Below are 20577 nucleotides of genomic sequence, written 5' to 3'. Positions count from 1 at the left end.
AGCCACTTGTTCCCCTACCTAAAAATTTAGCTGAATTGGATCTGAAAATAATTTTGTTCGCACCATCAAAAAGATTATGATGCTTACGGTTGCTTAAACTGTTTTTGCAGTATCGTTACAGAGACACCCAGACATTCTGCACAATTATTTTCCATCCATCCAACAAAATTGTTTTCAGATCTGTATCTAAAGTAACTATGCCTATAGTTGTAAGTAATTCAGGGATAGTCAAAGTTTTATTGCAGCCAACTGTGAATATTAAATATTAAAAAAAATCTCATATTTTCATTTAACGTCAATAGAAATTTTCCTATTTTAAATCAAACTATCAATTTTCAATATTGAACTCTATAAAAATTTTGATGCTTAGATAAGCTATTTCAAGTAGAGTTATCTTAACTAAATTTTTAAATATCTTAGCAAAACCGTTTTTTAATCTATCAGTATTATATTAAAATGGAGATTTTTTTCTGACAATTAAATACCGAATTTGATGCCGATATACTCGTATATCTCGTTCTATAATAAAAATGTATTTAAAAGAGAGATAAATTATAATTCTTTTATGAACTTAATTGTAACAAAAATTAGCGCCACATGACAGAGTTAATTTAACACAAAAGATTGCACCACGTACATGCATGCATGCGTGCCGGTTATGCGACGGTGATCAGGATGACGGACTCTTCCGACTGGAGTTAAGGAGCGTTTAATTAGAGCAAGTTGAAGCGCCCATCGCTTGTTCAGCCTAATTTCACACACGAACGCATCTCCCACGAGGAGAGCCCGCTCCGTCCCAAGGTGTGAAAAGCGATGAGATAGTCAAGCTCCTTGGCCACGTGGGTCGTTTTATCTGCGAAATGGATCTTTGGACACACGCCGAACAAATTCCACCTTCGATGGTTGCACGATGCCGGGGACGATGCGTGCACGCACACCTGTGAACAATCGGGAATGCACATCGCGAAATTTATGCCCCGGGGAAGAACCGAAATAAACGTAAGCAACGCTGCCATTTTATGTTAACGTTCGCACGCCCGATCACTGCTGTAAACAAGCTTTAAAAGCGTCGAATATGCAACGGCGATCCCGAAAAGTTTTACGATCAGCAATCGTACTGTTTTATGTACAACGCACGCAGTTTACGAAAAATTAACTAAAAACTGGCATCTTATTTCACATTTAAATTATATTCGCGTATTATTATATTTATAGTCGCGTTTTATGTTGTAGCAAAATCAGTTGTACTCTTTTTTTTTTATAACGCGATAGAGAGAGAAAGAGAGAAAGTCGCTAATAATAATACTAAAAAAACAAAAAGCGACAATGAGCAAGCTCGAAGTAAATGGCGCACGAGCTCGCAAATTCCGGGTGGATTTGATCGAAAGGTGTATCTCCATCCGGCGAGCGAATGTGTTTTGTACCTGCACGGTACGGTGGAATCGCGTGTCGAGACGCACTTTGTCCTCCTAACTCCTTATGCCTTATCCAGTCCTTAGCGCGGAAACGCTAATTCGTTGATTATCCTAATGACTGTCAGGGAGTCAGCGGGAAGGAAGCAAAACCACGCGCGCGCCATGAACCCCGTCTTGATTTATTCCGAGCAGAGTCTTTGAACGTGCCGCGAGCTTCTCGTTACGCATTACGTTTACTCGATCATCATTGTTCCATCGATAAGCCGTTCTTGCGCTCTCGCGCGGCCTTCGGTTAATTTACGTGTAACTACTATATGCCAGCAACTTGCGCGAGCGAGTCGAGAAAATGCGCGACCGATTTGTAAAATTAATTGCCGGCGAGCTATATTTTTATTCCAGCGTGTAGTGTCTAATTAATTTCAAGGCCTCGTTTCCCGAGCTCGTCGTGTTGGCTATATCAATTTGAATCCGTTAGGAAGCCAATGAAGCAACTGCGCGTAATCCTTGTATATTAGCATGTGTTATTAACTGTTAGAAATTTTACTTGAGAATATTTTTAACCGCGCCATATGCGCTCGTTTGTCTCTTCAATTAGCTCTGATAACATTGCTAATTATTCAAGTTGCGCAACTGTAATGTTTTATGTATTGTACGATGTTAAATTTGTCAAGCATTTGCTACGAATTTTTAATTTTAAACATGTTTATATACCTTGAAAAGTGCTTATCATTAAGACATAATTAAACTCTATCGTATTTTTTTTTTACTAATAATAATATCTAAAATCACATCTTAAATAAATCTTTTCCGGATTAAGTCTAACGAGCTCTGATGAATCTAATAGTTGCACAAACGACAGGTAGGTAGCATCATACTAAGGTTTCTTAATTTAATCTGGCAAGTAATGCCCTAGTTTTATTCTTGTCACCTCTAAGTTACTCATGTAACAAACTTATAAGATTATTAAAGATTATTTTATTTTATATGAATATTATAACAGACAACGATTTGTATGTTTTACAGCCTTCTACAAATGTTCTATAACAATTGTTGTATTTTAAAAATCAATGAAAAAGTTATTAAGACGATTTGTATATTAAATGTAATGATACAATGGAAAAGATAGATTAGATATCGTGCTAGACGTATTAAAAAGAAATTGTTATTAATAAAGCTGTACATAATTTATAAATAAATCTAGTTGAACTACTTTTAATAAGCAGAAGTATGATTCTCCACCAAACTTACTCGATCGATGGCTAAATGGAATTTAAATTATTCTTATTTCAGTCGTCACCGCAATAGGGTTTCTTAATTGTACGAGAGTATGACATTAATGCCCTACTTTCGCGCCCTCCAGTTGCCCGCAATTACTTTCACCCTGTGCTATTATCGTAGTGCGCGAGTCGATGGTTAATACATCGAATATTGATGCATTACTATAGTACTAGATACGCCCGCATGTATTACATAGAAAACTTAAATATCGCCGTATATATATACACGCACACACGTGTACTGGCGTATTTAAAGCTATCGAACACTCAAACAACTTTGTTCGTTCTTCAGTTTAGACATATAGAGTTTCATATATCCTCTTTTCCACTAAATAATTTAAACCAATAATAAGAAATTCTCTTTAACCTGAATGTCACGACAATCTATAAACGATTAATGTAAAGCTCAGTCATAATGATTTTATAGAGATTGTGCACTTTATCTGATAATATTGATATGTTTATTTAGAAAGCTTTAAATTATGTCTTCTCTCTTTTCTTAATTCTACATTTAGTTATAAATTTTAATATTTTTGTTCTTCTTATCATTGTATTAATGGAAACTACAATAAGAGCAAAGTGTTTGGTATTTGTGACTGTACTTACATGATAATATAATTACAGTTAGAACTTTCATCTTTCTAGTTGTTATTGTTATAAAGTTAATAATAATATTAATAATAATAATAATAATTATATTTATAAATCTATTACAAATATATATAGTTGGCACTGAAAATGACTACAAATATAATTAAATTATAGTAATTGTGCAACCATTTGTTTAAATTCTCAGTGCAGTAACAGAAAATGGTAAATAATTATTTGGTCTTTCTACTGCTTATAAGTAATGCTAAATTGTCCGAGTCTGAGAGATCCTACACATCTCGTTATCTTTTTTTTTTTTGCGACGATAATAAGGGGCGATAATAAACGCCGAGGTCTTGGATATTAAAATCTCTCTCCTCAAAAGTCCTCGAGTATCTTCTCGGGAACGGATGGAAGTGGTACTTCTGGTATTGTTTGCAGGGTCGACTTGAATCCTCCTAATTAGAAAATTCTCGTCGCGATCCCGTTGCCGTGTGCGCCTTCTTTCTCCAGTGAACCTTTTTATTATACGAGGGCGTAACAAGGGCCGAGGGTGCCTTAGTAATTATTATTCAAATATTTTCCTTTGCCCGTGCCCGCCGCATTAATATTTACAATGCCTTCCCGACAGCCAACCCCCTGGCTAGGATTGTTGATAGAGAAAAGAGTTCAAGCAGACATTTTCACCTTTCTTATCCCAAAAGCGATAAATTTACGAGAAAATATACTGATTTAAAAAATATATGCATGCATATTTCTTTTAACATTACAGAAGACGAAGATGGAATGAAATTAAATTTCAGTACTTTATAAAATAAAATAATTTTCAAAGAAATTTATATGAAGAAAATAACAAGGTATCATCTTAATAAAACGTATTTAATATGTAAAATTAGATATATTAGCTGACCTATTGGAAAATAAGCTCAGAGTAAATGTCGATATAAAAAAGACACGTTTTACTTATTTTTAGATAATCACAAAAAAAATTAATCTAAAAGAGCAATAATCTTCCAATAATATCATCTTGTCAAAATTAGACATAATAAAAAGAAGTTAAGACTTTTTTTTTATATTTCCTTAGTTTTCTTATATTTCTCATAGTTCTCCCTGAATTATTTCTATCAAACTGACATAAAATCAATTAGAACGTGCCTTGTCACTCGATAGCTACAAAACGCTTCGCACAAGGTCAATCTCCTTCCGCAACAGAAAGAGAATCACCGAGTGGCTTTTCCATGAGGAGTATATACCCGGGGCGATTGCATTAAAGTTGTATCACGTTGCGACGTCCGCGTATAAGTTAGGTTCGCGAGGTGCGCGCATGCATAAGTGAAACGGCGTGCTCGCCGCCGAAGAGGCATGATTCCCAACAACCGCGTCTGATGATCTAACAAGCCGCTGCACCGTTAGACGAACTTAACCCCGTCGACAATCTCCTGGTGGAGAAACAAACCCTCTCGTACTACCTAACGATGTATCAACAAAACGCGAATAAAGAGACGAGAAACGTAAGCAGATCGAGGGCAGAGCTGACGAGCGTTACGAGGAAGATGGAATAAAAAGAATAGGGTGCTCGTCGGGGTAAGTTCCTGGCGAAGAGGGCGATGGGGGAAGACAAATACGCGGGGCTCGACGAAACACGAGAAAGCGAGCTGAGAGTAGCCGGCCACGACTATCCGTGAAGACGTCTTTCCGAAGAAGCAGTTTTACCCTCCTTAATTATCCGACTGACAATTATTTTTAACGACTTCGCGATATCTTAACGAGACCTAATCCGCCGACGTGGCGTCCGTTAAAAAGAAGGAGGGGGGGGGAGGGAAGAGAGTCGAAGGGGAGGACGCGCCATAAGGGGTGTCTCCTTACCGCTCCTTTTTAATCCCTCGCTGAAATCTCTTATTATACCGTGCCGTAACATTCTTGCCGGTGGTCTACCCTCCGGAAAGATTCCGAAGGACCTGCTCTTCTTACGGTCGACTTTGTAACGGCGACACGGATCCGCGCCGTGCAATTAAGGGGCGAATAATAATCCTCGGGCGAATTGAGATTCACTCTATTGTCATTCTCTCTTATTTGAACGTCGAAGCGAATCTCGATTTTTTCAATTTTTTTTAACCTTTAATAATCAGAAATTAAAAAGTAATCGCGCTTAAAAATAAAATCGATGATATTTATATTTTAATACAAAAATATAAATAAATTGCTTCAAACATGACAGTCTACTTACCGAACATTAAATTTTGATTAACATTTTGTTTCTTAACAGATGTCTCTCTCTCTCTCTCTCCCCTCTCTCTCTCTTATAAAGCTTTTTACACTAAAAAAGAACATTTTGAAAAATTCCATCACTCTTCTCAAACTGACATAAAATCAATTAGAACGTGCCTTGTCACTCGATAGCTACAAAACGCTTCGCACAAGGTCAATCTCCTTCCGCAACAGAAAGAGAATCACCGAGTGGCTTTTCCATGAGGAGTATATACCCGGGGCGATTGCATTAAAGTTGTATCACGTTGCGACGTCCGCGTATAAGTTAGGTTCGCGAGGTGCGCGCATGCATAAGTGAAACGGCGTGCTCGCCGCCGAAGAGGCATGATTCCCAACAACCGCGTCTGATGATCTAACAAGCCGCTGCACCGTTAGACGAACTTAACCCCGTCGACAATCTCCTGGTGGAGAAACAAACCCTCTCGTACTACCTAACGATGTATCAACAAAACGCGAATAAAGAGACGAGAAACGTAAGCAGATCGAGGGCAGAGCTGACGAGCGTTACGAGGAAGATGGAATAAAAAGAATAGGGTGCTCGTCGGGGTAAGTTCCTGGCGAAGAGGGCGATGGGGGAAGACAAATACGCGGGGCTCGACGAAACACGAGAAAGCGAGCTGAGAGTAGCCGGCCACGACTATCCGTGAAGACGTCTTTCCGAAGAAGCAGTTTTACCCTCCTTAATTATCCGACTGACAATTATTTTTAACGACTTCGCGATATCTTAACGAGACCTAATCCGCCGACGTGGCGTCCGTTAAAAAGAAGGAGGGGGGGGGAGGGAAGAGAGTCGAAGGGGAGGACGCGCCATAAGGGGTGTCTCCTTACCGCTCCTTTTTAATCCCTCGCTGAAATCTCTTATTATACCGTGCCGTAACATTCTTGCCGGTGGTCTACCCTCCGGAAAGATTCCGAAGGACCTGCTCTTCTTACGGTCGACTTTGTAACGGCGACACGGATCCGCGCCGTGCAATTAAGGGGCGAATAATAATCCTCGGGCGAATTGAGATTCACTCTATTGTCATTCTCTCTTATTTGAACGTCGAAGCGAATCTCGATTTTTTCAATTTTTTTTAACCTTTAATAATCAGAAATTAAAAAGTAATCGCGCTTAAAAATAAAATCGATGATATTTATATTTTAATACAAAAATATAAATAAATTGCTTCAAACATGACAGTCTACTTACCGAACATTAAATTTTGATTAACATTTTGTTTCTTAACAGATGTCTCTCTCTCTCTCTCTCCCCTCTCTCTCTCTTATAAAGCTTTTTACACTAAAAAAGAACATTTTGAAAAATTCCATCACTCTTCAATTTTTATAAAAATTCGTTTTAAGTTTCTTATATAATAACGTAAATTTTTGTAATATATATAATATATATATATATAGAGATAAGAAATTTAAATATTTTTTACAATATATGAAAATAAATGTGATATAAAGCTTTTTTATTGTAATATTTAATGTCAGATATTAATTTATAAGATTTCTATTTTTCAACCTGAATATTCTTATGTATTCTTCTCTATAAAGTAAAAGAAAAAAGTTGTAAATTGTTTGTAAATTTTCTAGAAACATTTAAAAAAACAAAGCTTTAAATTTTTCAAAATCTGTGGGTGAAGTAACTTTTCATAATCATTATATTCCTTCAGCAGTTAAAAATACAGATGTGTATTGAAAAACTGAAATTGTCAATCAGTGTTATCATAATTATCTATTTTTTAAATTGAATTCTAGCACCAACTTAGCTCCTATTTGAGGAAAGAAGACCACGTTTCTCTATGATTATAGATTTAGAATCCGTTTCCCACAGAGCACAATTATTCGAAATCCTTGGAAAGGTGTATTATTTCAAACCTAACGCAAACAGCAGGAGAAGTCTATTAGCTGATCGCGGCCACGATCACGTGAGAGCGTCCACTCCCATTTTCGATCCCCATTACCGTACGGTAATCGTCTAATAATTGAAGTGAGGTAATTACTGCACGATAGGCTACTTCCCACGTCCGGCGCGCCTGGCTCATTAAGTCGTCGCTTAATGATAGTCGCAATCGGTCAGTCCCTGCCCGCTACGGCAAAATGCGTAGTCATAACACTCGGCGCCGCCATTAGTTGATCCCGTTTCGTTATTTATCTCCGAAGGACGCCGGATTTACTCTTCCGCGTTAAGTGGAATCCAATGACGCGCCATTAGTCACCTCGCACGTATTTTCGCGATATTCATAACTGCTGTTTACGCAGTATGAAGATGTTCGGCGCAATAACGGCAAACTGTTTTGTTTGCTAAATTTGTTTGCTAAACGCCGGATAACGAAATCCTGTAACGACAGATTCGCTCGAGCTATACGGAATGGATCCTACCGTGCGTATTACATTATCGCCACAGCCAGGGTCAACGATGCTCAACGCCGATGCGTATTTATAGAGCTAAATACCAAAGTGCTACCGGATATACACCGCTGCCTCGAGCCCACTTGTCACTAAGGATTACTCGTGTTCCCACTGAGCCTAGCCTGCGACGCTTTGGGCAGGGGCGGATTAGAGGGAATAAACTCTGATGGCGAGCAGATTCTCACGGTGCTCCATCGCCGAGCGTCTTTGACCTCAAGTTCGAATACAATGATAAATTAATTGAAAATAGATAGGAATTTTTTTTTCTATTATGATAGAAATAGAGTTGCTGATAATAAAAGAAATATTAAGAACACTGAAAGAAACATAAGAAATCTTAACTTCATTATTATCTGAAATTTTGAAAAGATATAACAGTTTATTAATCATCGGAAAGTTACTGCTTCTAGCAGTGTTATTAAATGATTTAAAAATAAAGCAATGTCTATGTTCACAACAGATAATGATAGAATAATTTTAAGAATAAAGCAAGAGCTACTTTCTTTGACAACAGAATAATGGGACGAGCCGATGGATCAAAAGATCTGTGCAAGTACATTCAAAGTGTTGACAAAGTTTCGCATCTCCACAAATCCGCCCCTGTCTCTTTGGAGGGCTCCGGTACCCTTCGTGCCGGGTCCGCGGCGGCTCTGCATTTAAATAATTAAAGATCCGCCGGGACGGATGGACGCATGGACTCGTCGTATTAATGGGATAATCGAGCGTTCAACGTCGACCGAGAAGTAACGGCTTGCGCGGGAGAGGAAAGAGGGAAAGAGATCGGTGATGGTGGTGATGGTGGTGGACGGGTGATAATGATTTTATAGTCAGCTGAACTGTCTCGGAGAGGGGGATGTGAGACAATTGACTCGATAATACGGGTCTTCCTGCCTGGCACCCGTTGATACCGACGGCGAATCAAGTGCGAACACCCGACCAAGAGAAAAAGAGCGAAAATCAGCGAGAAAGAGAGAGAGCGAGAGAGAGAGAGAGAGAGAGAGAGGGGAGGGGGAGAGAGAAAGAACGAAGGACAAGGATAAATGTTCTGTTCGCTAATGACCCCGGTGCCTCTTTAGGAACAGCTCCTCGACTTAGGCTACCGGTCGAAGACCTCTCCACCTCTTCGTCAGATGCCGAGAAATCAAGTACCTGACAGCGAACTCCACCTTCTGGCTCCCGGTGCATCTTCGTAGCATCCGGAGGCGCGATGCTGTGCGAATGATTCGTCACCTGTGCCGGGAGTTTGAGGCCTGAAAGGCTCGCTATTAAACCTCTTGATCCAGATATCCGTTAGAGTCATAATGCGCACTTGGACGAAACACGATGATCACTACAGTAAAAATAATGAGATAGATTGGAACGGATAAGCGAAACCCGCGCGAATGAAATAGTACATGGTTTGATACATAACAGAGTCGTTACATTGGAAAGGTTCAAGAAGTTTTAATGTAAAATTCTTATAAGAAAACAATTAAAATTATGCAAAATATGATCACGATATAAATCAAATGAAATATAAAGTACAACTAAGGTACTAATCTTCTAGCGAATTAATAAAATAGTAGCTGAAAAATGTAATTCTGTATATTTTTAATTGCTAGTTTTCCAAAAAATATAATTTTATAAATTACTAATTAATACGTTAAACAGGGCGAAATTTATAAATTACATTTTTTACCTTTAATTTAATTTTCTAGTTCACTAGAAGATTAGCTTAGCTAGTAAAAAGGCATTATGTAAATCCCGTCTTAATTCTAAAAATTCTAAATACACTGAAATTAATTCACTAACATGAGACGATACGTTAATAATAATTCAAGTTTTAAATCGGAGAATAGTTTGGCAATCGAGCGAATGTTTTTATTCTCCATTTTTGTTACAGCCAATCTATCATATTAACTAAAGTGTAATGTTATAATGAAATTTTTAAACCAATTATAAAAATTAAATACTGTCACATATACACAACAACGTAGGGACATTTGGAACGTCGTTCGTCAAAGGTTCGCTTCACGCTACTATATTAAATGACAGACACAAATCTCGAAGGAACACCTGCCTCTGGCCACACACAGATTTTATATCTTACGCATGCGTCTCTAAGGTTAAGCATTACCCAGCAACATAGACGTCATCATAATCGTTTAATGCGTCTGATTTGACAACGATATACGAACGATTACAATTTTATACAAATCGTCGGATGTAAATTGATTAATATACATTTCTACCATTGAAGATTAATTTTAATTTCGGTTTATTTACTTTTATGTTTTCGTAAAAATGATAACAAGAGTAAATAAAACTTAGGTTAAAGTTTTATTAATCTGCATTAATGAAAATGGAACATAAGTCCGACATGATTATAAACTTGCTAGTGATCGATGATACAACTCAACATTAATCGTTAATGTGGACAATCTTATCTATCTACATATAAATTAATTTTATATACAAACTTTCAAGCCAGATTTTATTTTGTTAAAAAGAGGCAAAATATCGGACTCTGCAATCCGACGAGAGAAAGAATAAAAGGGAAAGAATAGACGGAAGAGGACAAGACATCTGCTTTTGCGTGCGGAGGTCCCGAGTATAAGTGCAAAAATAGCCTCGAGACACGTCAATAATTAATTAACGGAATTTATCGATACGCCAACGCCGTTATCTTGTCCGATACGCGTACGAAGCGATTTCGTGGTCGAGCCGCGAGATAAGCCATCGTCAATTTACTCGGGCCTGCCTCGTTCGCGTGGAAATTACGACTTCCTCATGATTCCCGGCGACATCTAACATTTTCTGAGCCCGCTTACATCGAACATCGTCCAGGTATTAAAATCGGTCGAATGGGCAGGTGACTCGGGGTGGCTGTTCGATCTTTGGGCATACGTATCACTTTGTTTACGTTGTTGGCGAATTTATCACAAGTAATCAAGGCAATAATATATACACAAAATTTAACTGTTCAGAATAAATTTCCTTTCGTCGGATAATACGTACGCTGTTTTTAATTATTAAAGAATGTTAACTCAGACCGTGATTTTAGTGTCAATGTATTGTCAACTTTTCTTCGTTTCTGTAACACATTTCCAATCACGTAACTGTATAAAATATATTATAGCTACGTGGAGTAGACAAATATTCGAGCAAGTTATGACATCGCTCGTGTCAATTCCCAGAAATATATTCTCTCGTCGTGAGTTAATTACAAGAGCGGCTATCGCGATTCCTCGAAACTGGTCGAGGCGAAGTATCAGCGCCATAGCTTACTATATACCTCTTCGCCGTCGTTTTAATCGGGATTGACCCGTTTTTAACGAAGACCCGCACTCGCACCGCGCACTCCGCGCGCGCAGAGCCATTGATCCTGCGGTGTGTCGGGACACGATTTCGACCGTGTCCTCGGGTCCCACATTGGGGCCCCGCGGGGCCTACGACATCGGGCCTTGACGTCTTAAGCGTGGGGTGAGGTGGCCATCGGGCGAGATAACGAAATTAGCCCGACTGCTAATTTATTTCCTAATTCCCGCGCGAGCGGAGGTGTGAAACAGTCGTTCCGGGCCATGGTATCCACGATAACGGGTCTGGATGAGGAATAAAAAGAGAGGAGAGAGGATTCCTTCTCGTACGTGGTCGACGGCGCGGGCGTAGGAAGGAGAGAAAACCGAGAATTGTGAATGCAAGAGAAAGAGAGCGGCGAAAGCGAGGTGAGACGGCCAGGTAGAGGGATAAGGAGGAAGAGAGAACGAGCGAGGAGGAGATAATGCGAAGGCAGGAATGCACGCCCACGTTCACGACGTGTTTTCCTAAGTATACGTGCGCGGTGGTCACCATGTGAGAACGCGCTAGCGTGCACACGTGGAATGCACCGTTGTGCATACTTCGCGTAACGGGCAGTTATGGACTCCGCGAGCTGATCCTCCCTGCGGCACCGACTCCCCTCCGGCGAGATTCGTTCTGTCCGACCAAGTCGTGATTTCGCCCGCGCGAAATGAACTCTCTCTCTCTCTCTCTCTCTCGATCGAGGTGGGCGCGAGCGCGCGTCGCGGACCGTTTGAGATTCCACGTTAATCTGGATCGCCGTTTAATCGTCGATTAAACGTGGCGAGTGCGGATTCTAGCGCGGAGTACAGGCGAGTATGCATCGGGATTCGCGCGTGTTTCGCCGTACAGAAAAACACCGATCGTGTTTATTATACCTTGAGTAATCTTGAGCGTTTCGTCGCCGCGATACTATATCAGACTCCAGACGCATTCCGAAACTCGATCACGCGGTCTTTTCCTTTTCTCCCCTTTTCTATTGTGTCATCTTTCCTTAATGCAAATAAGATAATGATAAAGGAATACATTCTTGGTGATATCGATGTATTTACCGCTCATTATTCACCAGCTACATTCAGAGAGAAACATAGTGGTAGCAACTACAAATTTTACATTATAAAATGAGATAACTATACAAATTGTATATTATATAGAATTAATGTAGATATATACTTGAGTAAGCTATTTTAAAGTTGCAATAACTGTAAAGTAATCTATTCAACTGTGTAATTTAATTCTACATATAGACAAGGGCGTATGCAGGGGGGAGCAGTCCCCCCTAAATTTTGGCAAGGCCATATTAATATTTAAGATATTAATCTAACTGTAAGACACTACACACAGATGGAACAATAAAGTCCAGTCACGGTAGAGAGTAAGGCCGTAACGTTTAAGCAGTATAGTCAATCCAACATGTCGATTTCCGAAAAAGTTCGTTAATCAGTGCGTATTAATAGCGATAGTTCCGCTGATTGGACCGATCCCTTAAGGCATCTTTCCATAGGTCACGTGATCAAAATTGACGCTTGATATTCGTCAATATCTATCACGTGATTTATTTTGACGCTGAAAATGAGCGTAGAGTGTCAGCATGAAAAGGTGAAGAAATATTAAGAAAGGTGTATTTCAATAAATCTTGAGTGAAAATAGAATTTTGGTCCCCCCTCCCTTAACTGAAATCTTGCGTACGCCCTTGCATATAGAACTTGTATTGATGTCATCTATATATTCATACAGTACAGAACGTTGAAAGAACATTACTGAGGCGTTGCAACGTTAAAGTGTAAATGGCTTTCAACTGAGGCGTTTCAACGTTAAATCCTTATTTCGCGATATTGAGGCAGCACTCATAATATTGCAATTCAACGTTTCTGGGATGTTCAACATTAATGTGCTGCAATGCATGAGATGGTACCATGTCTTTTTCTCTGAAAAAAAAATTAGATATGTCTGATTGTCCAGACAATCAAAGATCGAATATATAAAAATATTTCTTATCTCCTGTTCTCATTTGATATATCAGAATCTGCATATAAATCATATAACAATGATTTTCGTAAAAATATAATCTCTCGCGTGATATTAACTCAATATTTCTTTTTTCGAAAATTTTAATTTCGATTTGCAACAGTTTGATACTCCCTCTCTCTCTCTCTCTCTATACCGATCTGCAAAGTGGTCGTGACTTGATGGCATGCTACTTCAAACGGTGACAGTGACGCGCATGACGGATTGCGTTTTACTGCGAGTACCTCCCGAACAGCCGTTAAAATTCCTGAACGCGCTAACTAACGACATTCCTGATTATTCTGTTCGATGGTCCTCGAATGCGAGTTTATGGCTGCCAGGATATATACAGACTTATATCTACTTACTAACAGAGCCCAGGTATTGGCTCTGACACGGAAACTCGCTCGTAAATTCCCGCCGAACAAATTTCCAGCATATGTCGCAGCAATCTTGAGGCCAGTGGTTCTCAGGCGTGAGAAATCTACTCAAGCAAACCTTCTCAAATCTGCAACAATGAAACGAAGCAATCGAATTAAAAGACTTATAGAGCAATTGTTTTAGAAAACAATTTTGTAATTAATAATCACAAGTTTTTAGGAAGTAAAATTTGTATTACTTTATACATGGCATATTTTAACATATTTTATATATAGATAATTAATTTATATTATTCGCGAGTAAATTAAATCTAAATACAATGCAACATACTATATTTAAATTAACGCATACATTGTAACGTGTAATAGAAAAATTTAATGTTTACACACATAAAAAAATTAATAATTTTATATTCATGCATAGCACCATCTTTTAAATCGAAATACAAACACAATAAATATATACGTAGAATTTTATTATTATTTATTTATAAATAAAAAGATAGCATTTCTAACACGCGTTACAAAGCCCCAACAGTTTTTCAAGAAGGAGCCATCTGCACGTTCCGAGCACCATATAAATACGTTCTATTAGTATCACGGTCAGAATAATTCTCAGCGCAAAGGATTAAACCATAGTGGCATGCTGAAATTAAATAATGAGAGTCCGTCGCAATGACGACCACTGGGGACTTGGGAGCGGCCGGCAATCAGAATCTCGCGCGAGGCGCGCGCGTATACACGCCGGTCACACATTTAAACAAAAACACACATCGTGACCGTACCGAAGGCACTACTATCTCAATCCGTACGCAAATGAGCCCCTCCGAGAGGACGAGATGAAAGTGATGCGCGTGCAGAGACGTGTGTGTGTGTGTGTGTGTGTGTGTGAGTTCTTCTTTCCGCGCGTTTGCACGCGTACACGCATACACGCGTACGCGCTCGTAGCAAAGGCTCCGTTGACCGCCGCCGTGGAGGAGAAGGTGACGGAGGACGGAAAAGGGAGGACGAATCAAAGCCACTCAAAGAAATAACCAGTGCTCATTAAGAGTAATAATCCCTCTCCTCGATCGTTTCGATTGTTTCAAGGGTGTCACACGGAGATTGTCCGGCTGCGCCGCTGCGCGTTATGTATATTCAACAATCTTCCTTATCATATTAAATACCTTCGCTCGGCAGAGGGCCGACGACGACGAAGAAGGAAGTCTATCAGCTAAAGAAATCACGTCGTTGAGCAACTCCCGTGCCCTCCGGTTGAGTTATGCCGCACGAGGTTCACTGGGATAACAAAAAACGTCATTGTTCATTGTCCCTAGAGGAACGCGATCGCGGGATCAAAGATGATTTATCGCGAAGTTCAGAAAGCAGTCTAAACTGTGTAAGCTGCACTAAATCTCTGCTGATGATGGTTAAAGAGAGATAAGCTGTAATGTTTTTTTTTTTCTTTCTGTACTACTTTATCTCTTAATAATTAAAAATATTTTTATACAAACAAATTATGCATTTTTACTGATCGTTTAGCTCAATTTATTACTGTACGTTTTGATTTATCGAGAATATTTTTAGAAAAATATAAGATAATCAAATATTTTTAGAATTCTCTAAAGTGCACTGTAACTGCCGCGCGAAGACACAAATTTATCAGTTTGATAACTTTTAATCGGATAAGAAGTGGGAACGTCTTTTTTCTGGATATATACAGATCCTTGTACATATTTTTTTAGTACGTATCAATAGTAAATGGCAATAATAAACAGCAGTAAAGTATCACTACCGTTTATAAAATCAGTTGATTTTACAGTGACAGTTTAACGTTTTGTAGGAAGAAAATTTTCAGCCGGTGAGAGTCCTGCAAGATAAATAAAAAAATAATAAAGAAATCTCATTTCACAAACATTCGCGTGGATTAAGTTGAGCAATGCCCCATAACTTTTGCGTTTCGTTCAACGAGATATTCCAATTTTACAATAACACCCATCGCGTTCGCCGCGTACACGTTATGTATTTGCGATGTGTGCGCTCGATGATCATTATTCAGCCGATTATATCAAACAAGAAGAGCGAGCTGCCTCCAGAGTACCGTGGACGAGCGAGTCCGTGGATCGGCTGGTAATGAATTTGCCACATTCCCGTGAACGGTACGGGGCCGTAAAGGGAGCAGACGAAGCGACCAGAACTATACACCGTGTCCAATGTTGTTGCGCTAATCCCCTATTTATCCGTAACACTTTTCTCCCTTCTTTACTGCATACGGCCGTGCCTCCTCTTTCCGAGAAGGGCTCTTTCGATGGCGGAACATAAAAACGCGGATTATTTGCTCGCTCGATCGAGGTAAACCATAATCCACGTGAGCGCGCGAGATACGCGAGGGAGAGAGAGAGAGAGCGAAGAAGCGAGGTATCTAACTGATTGTGAGAGAAGCAGAAAGATAGAAGAAGAAGTGTTAGTCAAACAGTGGATTGCCATGCGTGTGCCAGGGATTCTCATTAGACGACAAAGGAAGAACGGAACCACGGACGGAGTTCTGATACTCCAGTCCCGCCGTCTAATAATAATGATCAATTCCATACTAACATTGAGAGATAAATCAAAGGAACGAGAGAGAGGAAAAAAATAAGAAAGAGAGAGTGAAAAATAAACTGGTATTTACTAAGTCCTCTGAGATGGCATCTCTTCAAACGCTAAAATAAATATTATAATTATAATTATAATAAACAAAAACTGGTGATTGTTAATAGAGAATTCAAATGTAAAGAGAGTATATAAGATGCAGAAAAAAGAAAATTAAACAGAAATAATAAAATAAGATTGAAAGAAAAATATGAAGGCAGCAAAAATACAAGAGAAAAAACGTGCAAACTACGATAATTAAAAATTTAATCCAATTAATTTTCATGTACCAATGTAGATTAACTTTAATCCCGTTTAATTTTTAAAACTGGAAAAGGATAAAAAGTATGTTACGCTAAAATTAATCTACATTGACAGAAATGGGTAGTTAAATAATAAGAGAGAAAGAGAGAGAGAGAGAGAGAGAGGGGGGGCGGGAAAAGGGGAGAGAGGGAAAGAGCTCTTCCCCCGTTGTTCTCCTTGTCGTCTCCTCGTCTTCCTCCCACCAGCTCCGATAATTACAACCGGGCGTTCAACGAATGAGCAGGGGTATCATTAACACTTCCTGCCTCGTAACGATCCTCATCTGATACACGATACGCGCGCGATATTACCGCGCGCGTCACTGCGTAAACCTGTCAACCCGTCTAATCGACGTCGACGTGCCGCGTCCTTCTCTCGGTCCTCGCGACGCGCTCACGTTGCGTCACGCATCCGATTAAAACGTGTCACCCGGACTAGTTCGGTGACACGTTTTTACGCTTTCCTATCCGTTTACTCAACCTTTCCTTCTATTCGATAAATAAGAAGGAAATTTGAAGAGAAAGAAAAAGAGCAACATATATATCCTGCGGCGCGTGATGCGATCCTGAAATTAGAATTAATCATCCTGCCGAGGCACATCGCGGGGACCCTCTCGATACATGGACTATCGGACTATTCTCTGGCCCCTCGAGACGGCCGCAGGAATTATCCCGTCAATGCGCATCGGCCCGCGGGCCTGCTAATAACTACCAATTTACCTGTCTCGCTCAGGCGAAAACAGGTTCCGCATAAATTCTCCCCCGTTTACGGCGGGGATGCTATTATGACAACTAAGTTGGCACAAATCAATTACGCACGAATATGCCATGTAACCTCCCGCTATCTTTCCCTTACAGAAGTCCGGTAACATTGAGAATTTTACGTTTTCTTTATGCTGATGTCGAATGCGAATCCCGGCGTTTATAATAATCTCGTAAATAGATTCTGAACAGAAACCACCGTATAATTACAGATATCTTTTGCAGATATTGATACGCAAAGTCAAACGTATCGTTTTAGAATACTGGCACTTGCCCTTTTTTGCTCTGCTAAAATGCTTTCGCGTTATGAAAGCTGAGGAAAGAAAAAATGAAATTAGTGCCACGATAGGAAACTTGTATTGATACTCGTAAAATGAGCCGATTGCTTCGAGAACGGGGTGAATTTAATTTCAAGATAAAATAGGAATGACAGTAATGATTTTAGCGTGATATGCGTGAAACTGAACTTATGTAGCAGCGAAAGGCAAATTTAATTGAATCTGTAATTAATATGATGGCAGAAGCGATCGGAACTCCTCATCTAATAAGAAATTAATAATTAAATAAAATTATACAAATTATAAAATTACACACATAACTAACTTATAAAATTTAAATCTTCTTTACTGTATTAGCATTATAAAAATATATATTAATATTTGTTATTGCATACTTTTGTCTTGCTCATTAATATTCATTGTCACCATATTTAAACATATTGTCTGATGTTGAAGCTAACCTGACTCTTATTTGAGGATTCTTAGACTCAAAATCTTCTAATCACAGACTGACCAAAGTGGACCAGTTCTTTTGATTGCCGCTTGTGATCAATCTATTTGAAGATATATTTCCGATAATTTTATACATTTTTGTAAAATGAGGAAAAAAGAAAAAAGAAATAATTATAAAAGAAAGAAAGCAAACGAATGTGTTAACTGCGTTCTTATCCTCTATTTTTTTTTATCTATTTTGGTCAGACTCTCGTTAGAAAATCTGTAGTACAGACGATGTGTTAGAGCAAGTCCTTCATCTATTCTAACAAGAATCGATCACGCTTTGCTTTCAGTAGCGGCTGCAGGCTTGAGCGGCGGTCTACTTGGAAGTGGTATGATGCCGCTGCACGTGGAGGGTAGCTCGCAGGTACAAGTGCCGCGGGCCTTGATGCAGGCGTTCCTGCAGCAGGATCCGAATCATCCGGGCCTGGAGACGGTCCGCTTGCCGGCTCCGTCGTGTGGCACCGACGAAGGCGGACCACCCCAACACTGTCGCGAAGTGGAGACTGAGCTGTGCCTGGTCTGTCGCCGTTGCGGCCGTGCGTATCCACAGGAGACGTCGCTATTGGCACACCAGAGGTCTTGCTACCTGGGCAATCAGCAGCGTCGCGGCGCCCTGCGCCTCGTGCAAATGCGTTACTGTTGTTCGTTGTGCGAGCCCGGCGTATCGACGCGCACCTACACCACTGTGAGCGAGTGGCGTCGTCACGCCGAGACACTGCAGCACCGGGTGCGTCTCGAGGCCGCCCAAGAGCGCCAGCAACAACAACAGCAACAACAATATGACGGCGGCGCGCAATCTGGCGAGGAAACGAACCCGCTCACCGACGAGATGGAGGACGTCGTCAATCAGATCACCCTATTGGCGGCTCGCGCGGCCGCCGAGAGTACGACTGGTCAGCCACAGGCCAGTGACCGGGTCGGCAGTCAGGACAACAACAATGGACCCGATGCCAAGCGGCAGAAGCTGGTGCAAGAAGTCACCGCCCTCGCCGGTGCACGTTAAACGCCATCATATCGAAACTCGGGGATTGGTCTACCATCTCTCTCAAAAACAGGAAGGTTGCGCACAAAATGGCAGCAAATAACTAGAATAGAACTGTAGAGACTGCAAAAGGAGAAAGTGGGAAAAATGGGCAAAAGAGGGAGAGACGAGAACCTATAGACGTCACTTGGAGAAGGTCGGACCCGAGGACGTCGCAGTGAACGAGCCAATGTTCCTAACCGGCGATTAACGGGCAAGCACGGAGTGTCCATCTCGGTGATGCACCCCGTCGGGGGCATTTGCCCCGTGGCGGTAGGAGAGGGGGCAGGAAAGGGAGGTACATTACTCAGGCGCGGATGGCGGACGGTCATTGATTCTCTCTCTCTCTCTTAATTTCGTCGTTTATGCACCGCCAGCACATAACCACCCTCCAATCACTTCCCTGCCCTCTGGCCCCCGCCCCCCGCGGTTCGCCTATTATTTTTGTAACGCGAATCCCGCGCAGCGCGCGCCGTGAAAATGCGCGCTCTCCAAAGTTCCTCTCGTAGCATGAAAGAAAAAGAAAAAAAATTAATAATAAAAAAAGGTAGCAAAAGGACAGAGAGAGAAGGACTCGACGAAGGACGAGCAGCTGGTGGAATCGACTGCGGAACGATCGAACGAGCGCGATCGAGAAATTTGCTCCTTGCTGGTCGGCCAACAACCGGTCGGTCGATCGGTCGGTCGGACGGTCGATCGGTCGATCGACCAGTCAGTGGCTCGATCGGATCGAGCTGATCTTGGGCGCACTTCTCGGAACGATGTGCGCGGTATGTTTCCAGGTGATGAGGAGAGTACGGCAAGTTCCGGAGGGAAAGTGCGTCGTGCGACGCGGAACGACGCGCGTCGAGGTGGGCTAACTTAAACGTTCCTATGTAAAGTAATAATAAAGATTTAAAGCAGAGTTACTAAGAAAAGAAAAAGAGAAGCAGGAAGATACAAGCGGACGCTATTAGGCGCGGCGTAGTAGGGTAGATGGTGCGCGGCGCGCGAAACTAAAAACGCCGCCATCGTTACGAATACGTACGTACATATTCATATATATATATATACATACATCTATATATATATACACATATACATATATATATATATATATAGATATCTGACTGTCTCTATCACTCTCTTTCTCGTTTTGACGCGCCGTATGCACGTGGATCTGTCCACGGACTTGTGTGAATGTGGATCTGCGTGCGTGCGGATGATATGCGTGCATGCGTGCGTGCGTGCATGCGTGTGTATGTATGTGTGTCGCGAATCGTTCAGCGACTTCGATGGCGATGAAAAGGGTAATAAAAAAAAAAGAAACGCTTTTTGAGAAAGCGACGAAACACGAAGGAAAAAAATTCAAGAAAATACACATACACACGCACGATACTCTTCTCAGCCACTTTTTTCACACACACACACACACACACACATACACACACCACACACGACAGGCGCGCACTGTACA

At 40.6% G+C, this 20577-nt stretch overlaps 1 protein-coding gene across 1 annotated transcript in view; it reads left to right on the top strand.

Annotated features, from left to right (window-relative positions):
* Positions 1-20154, top strand: part of zfh2 (Zn finger homeodomain 2) — a 116505-nt gene extending 96351 nt beyond the window's left edge. Inside the window, exon 5 of the mRNA XM_018537446.1 lies at positions 18391-20154. Coding sequence (XP_018392948.1) covers positions 18391-19103 — 713 coding nt within the window. The 3' untranslated portion in view covers positions 19104-20154. The remainder of the gene's footprint in view (positions 1-18390) is intronic.
* Positions 20155-20577: the final 423 nt, after the last annotated feature.

The sequence above is a fragment of the Cyphomyrmex costatus genome, unplaced genomic scaffold (genome assembly GCF_001594065.2).
Source record: "Cyphomyrmex costatus isolate MS0001 unplaced genomic scaffold, Ccosl1.0 scaffold172, whole genome shotgun sequence".
NCBI lineage: Eukaryota > Metazoa > Arthropoda > Insecta > Hymenoptera > Formicidae > Cyphomyrmex > Cyphomyrmex costatus.
The sequence above is the reverse complement of the archived record's forward strand: the minus strand, read 5'-3'. Positions and strand labels throughout refer to the sequence as shown.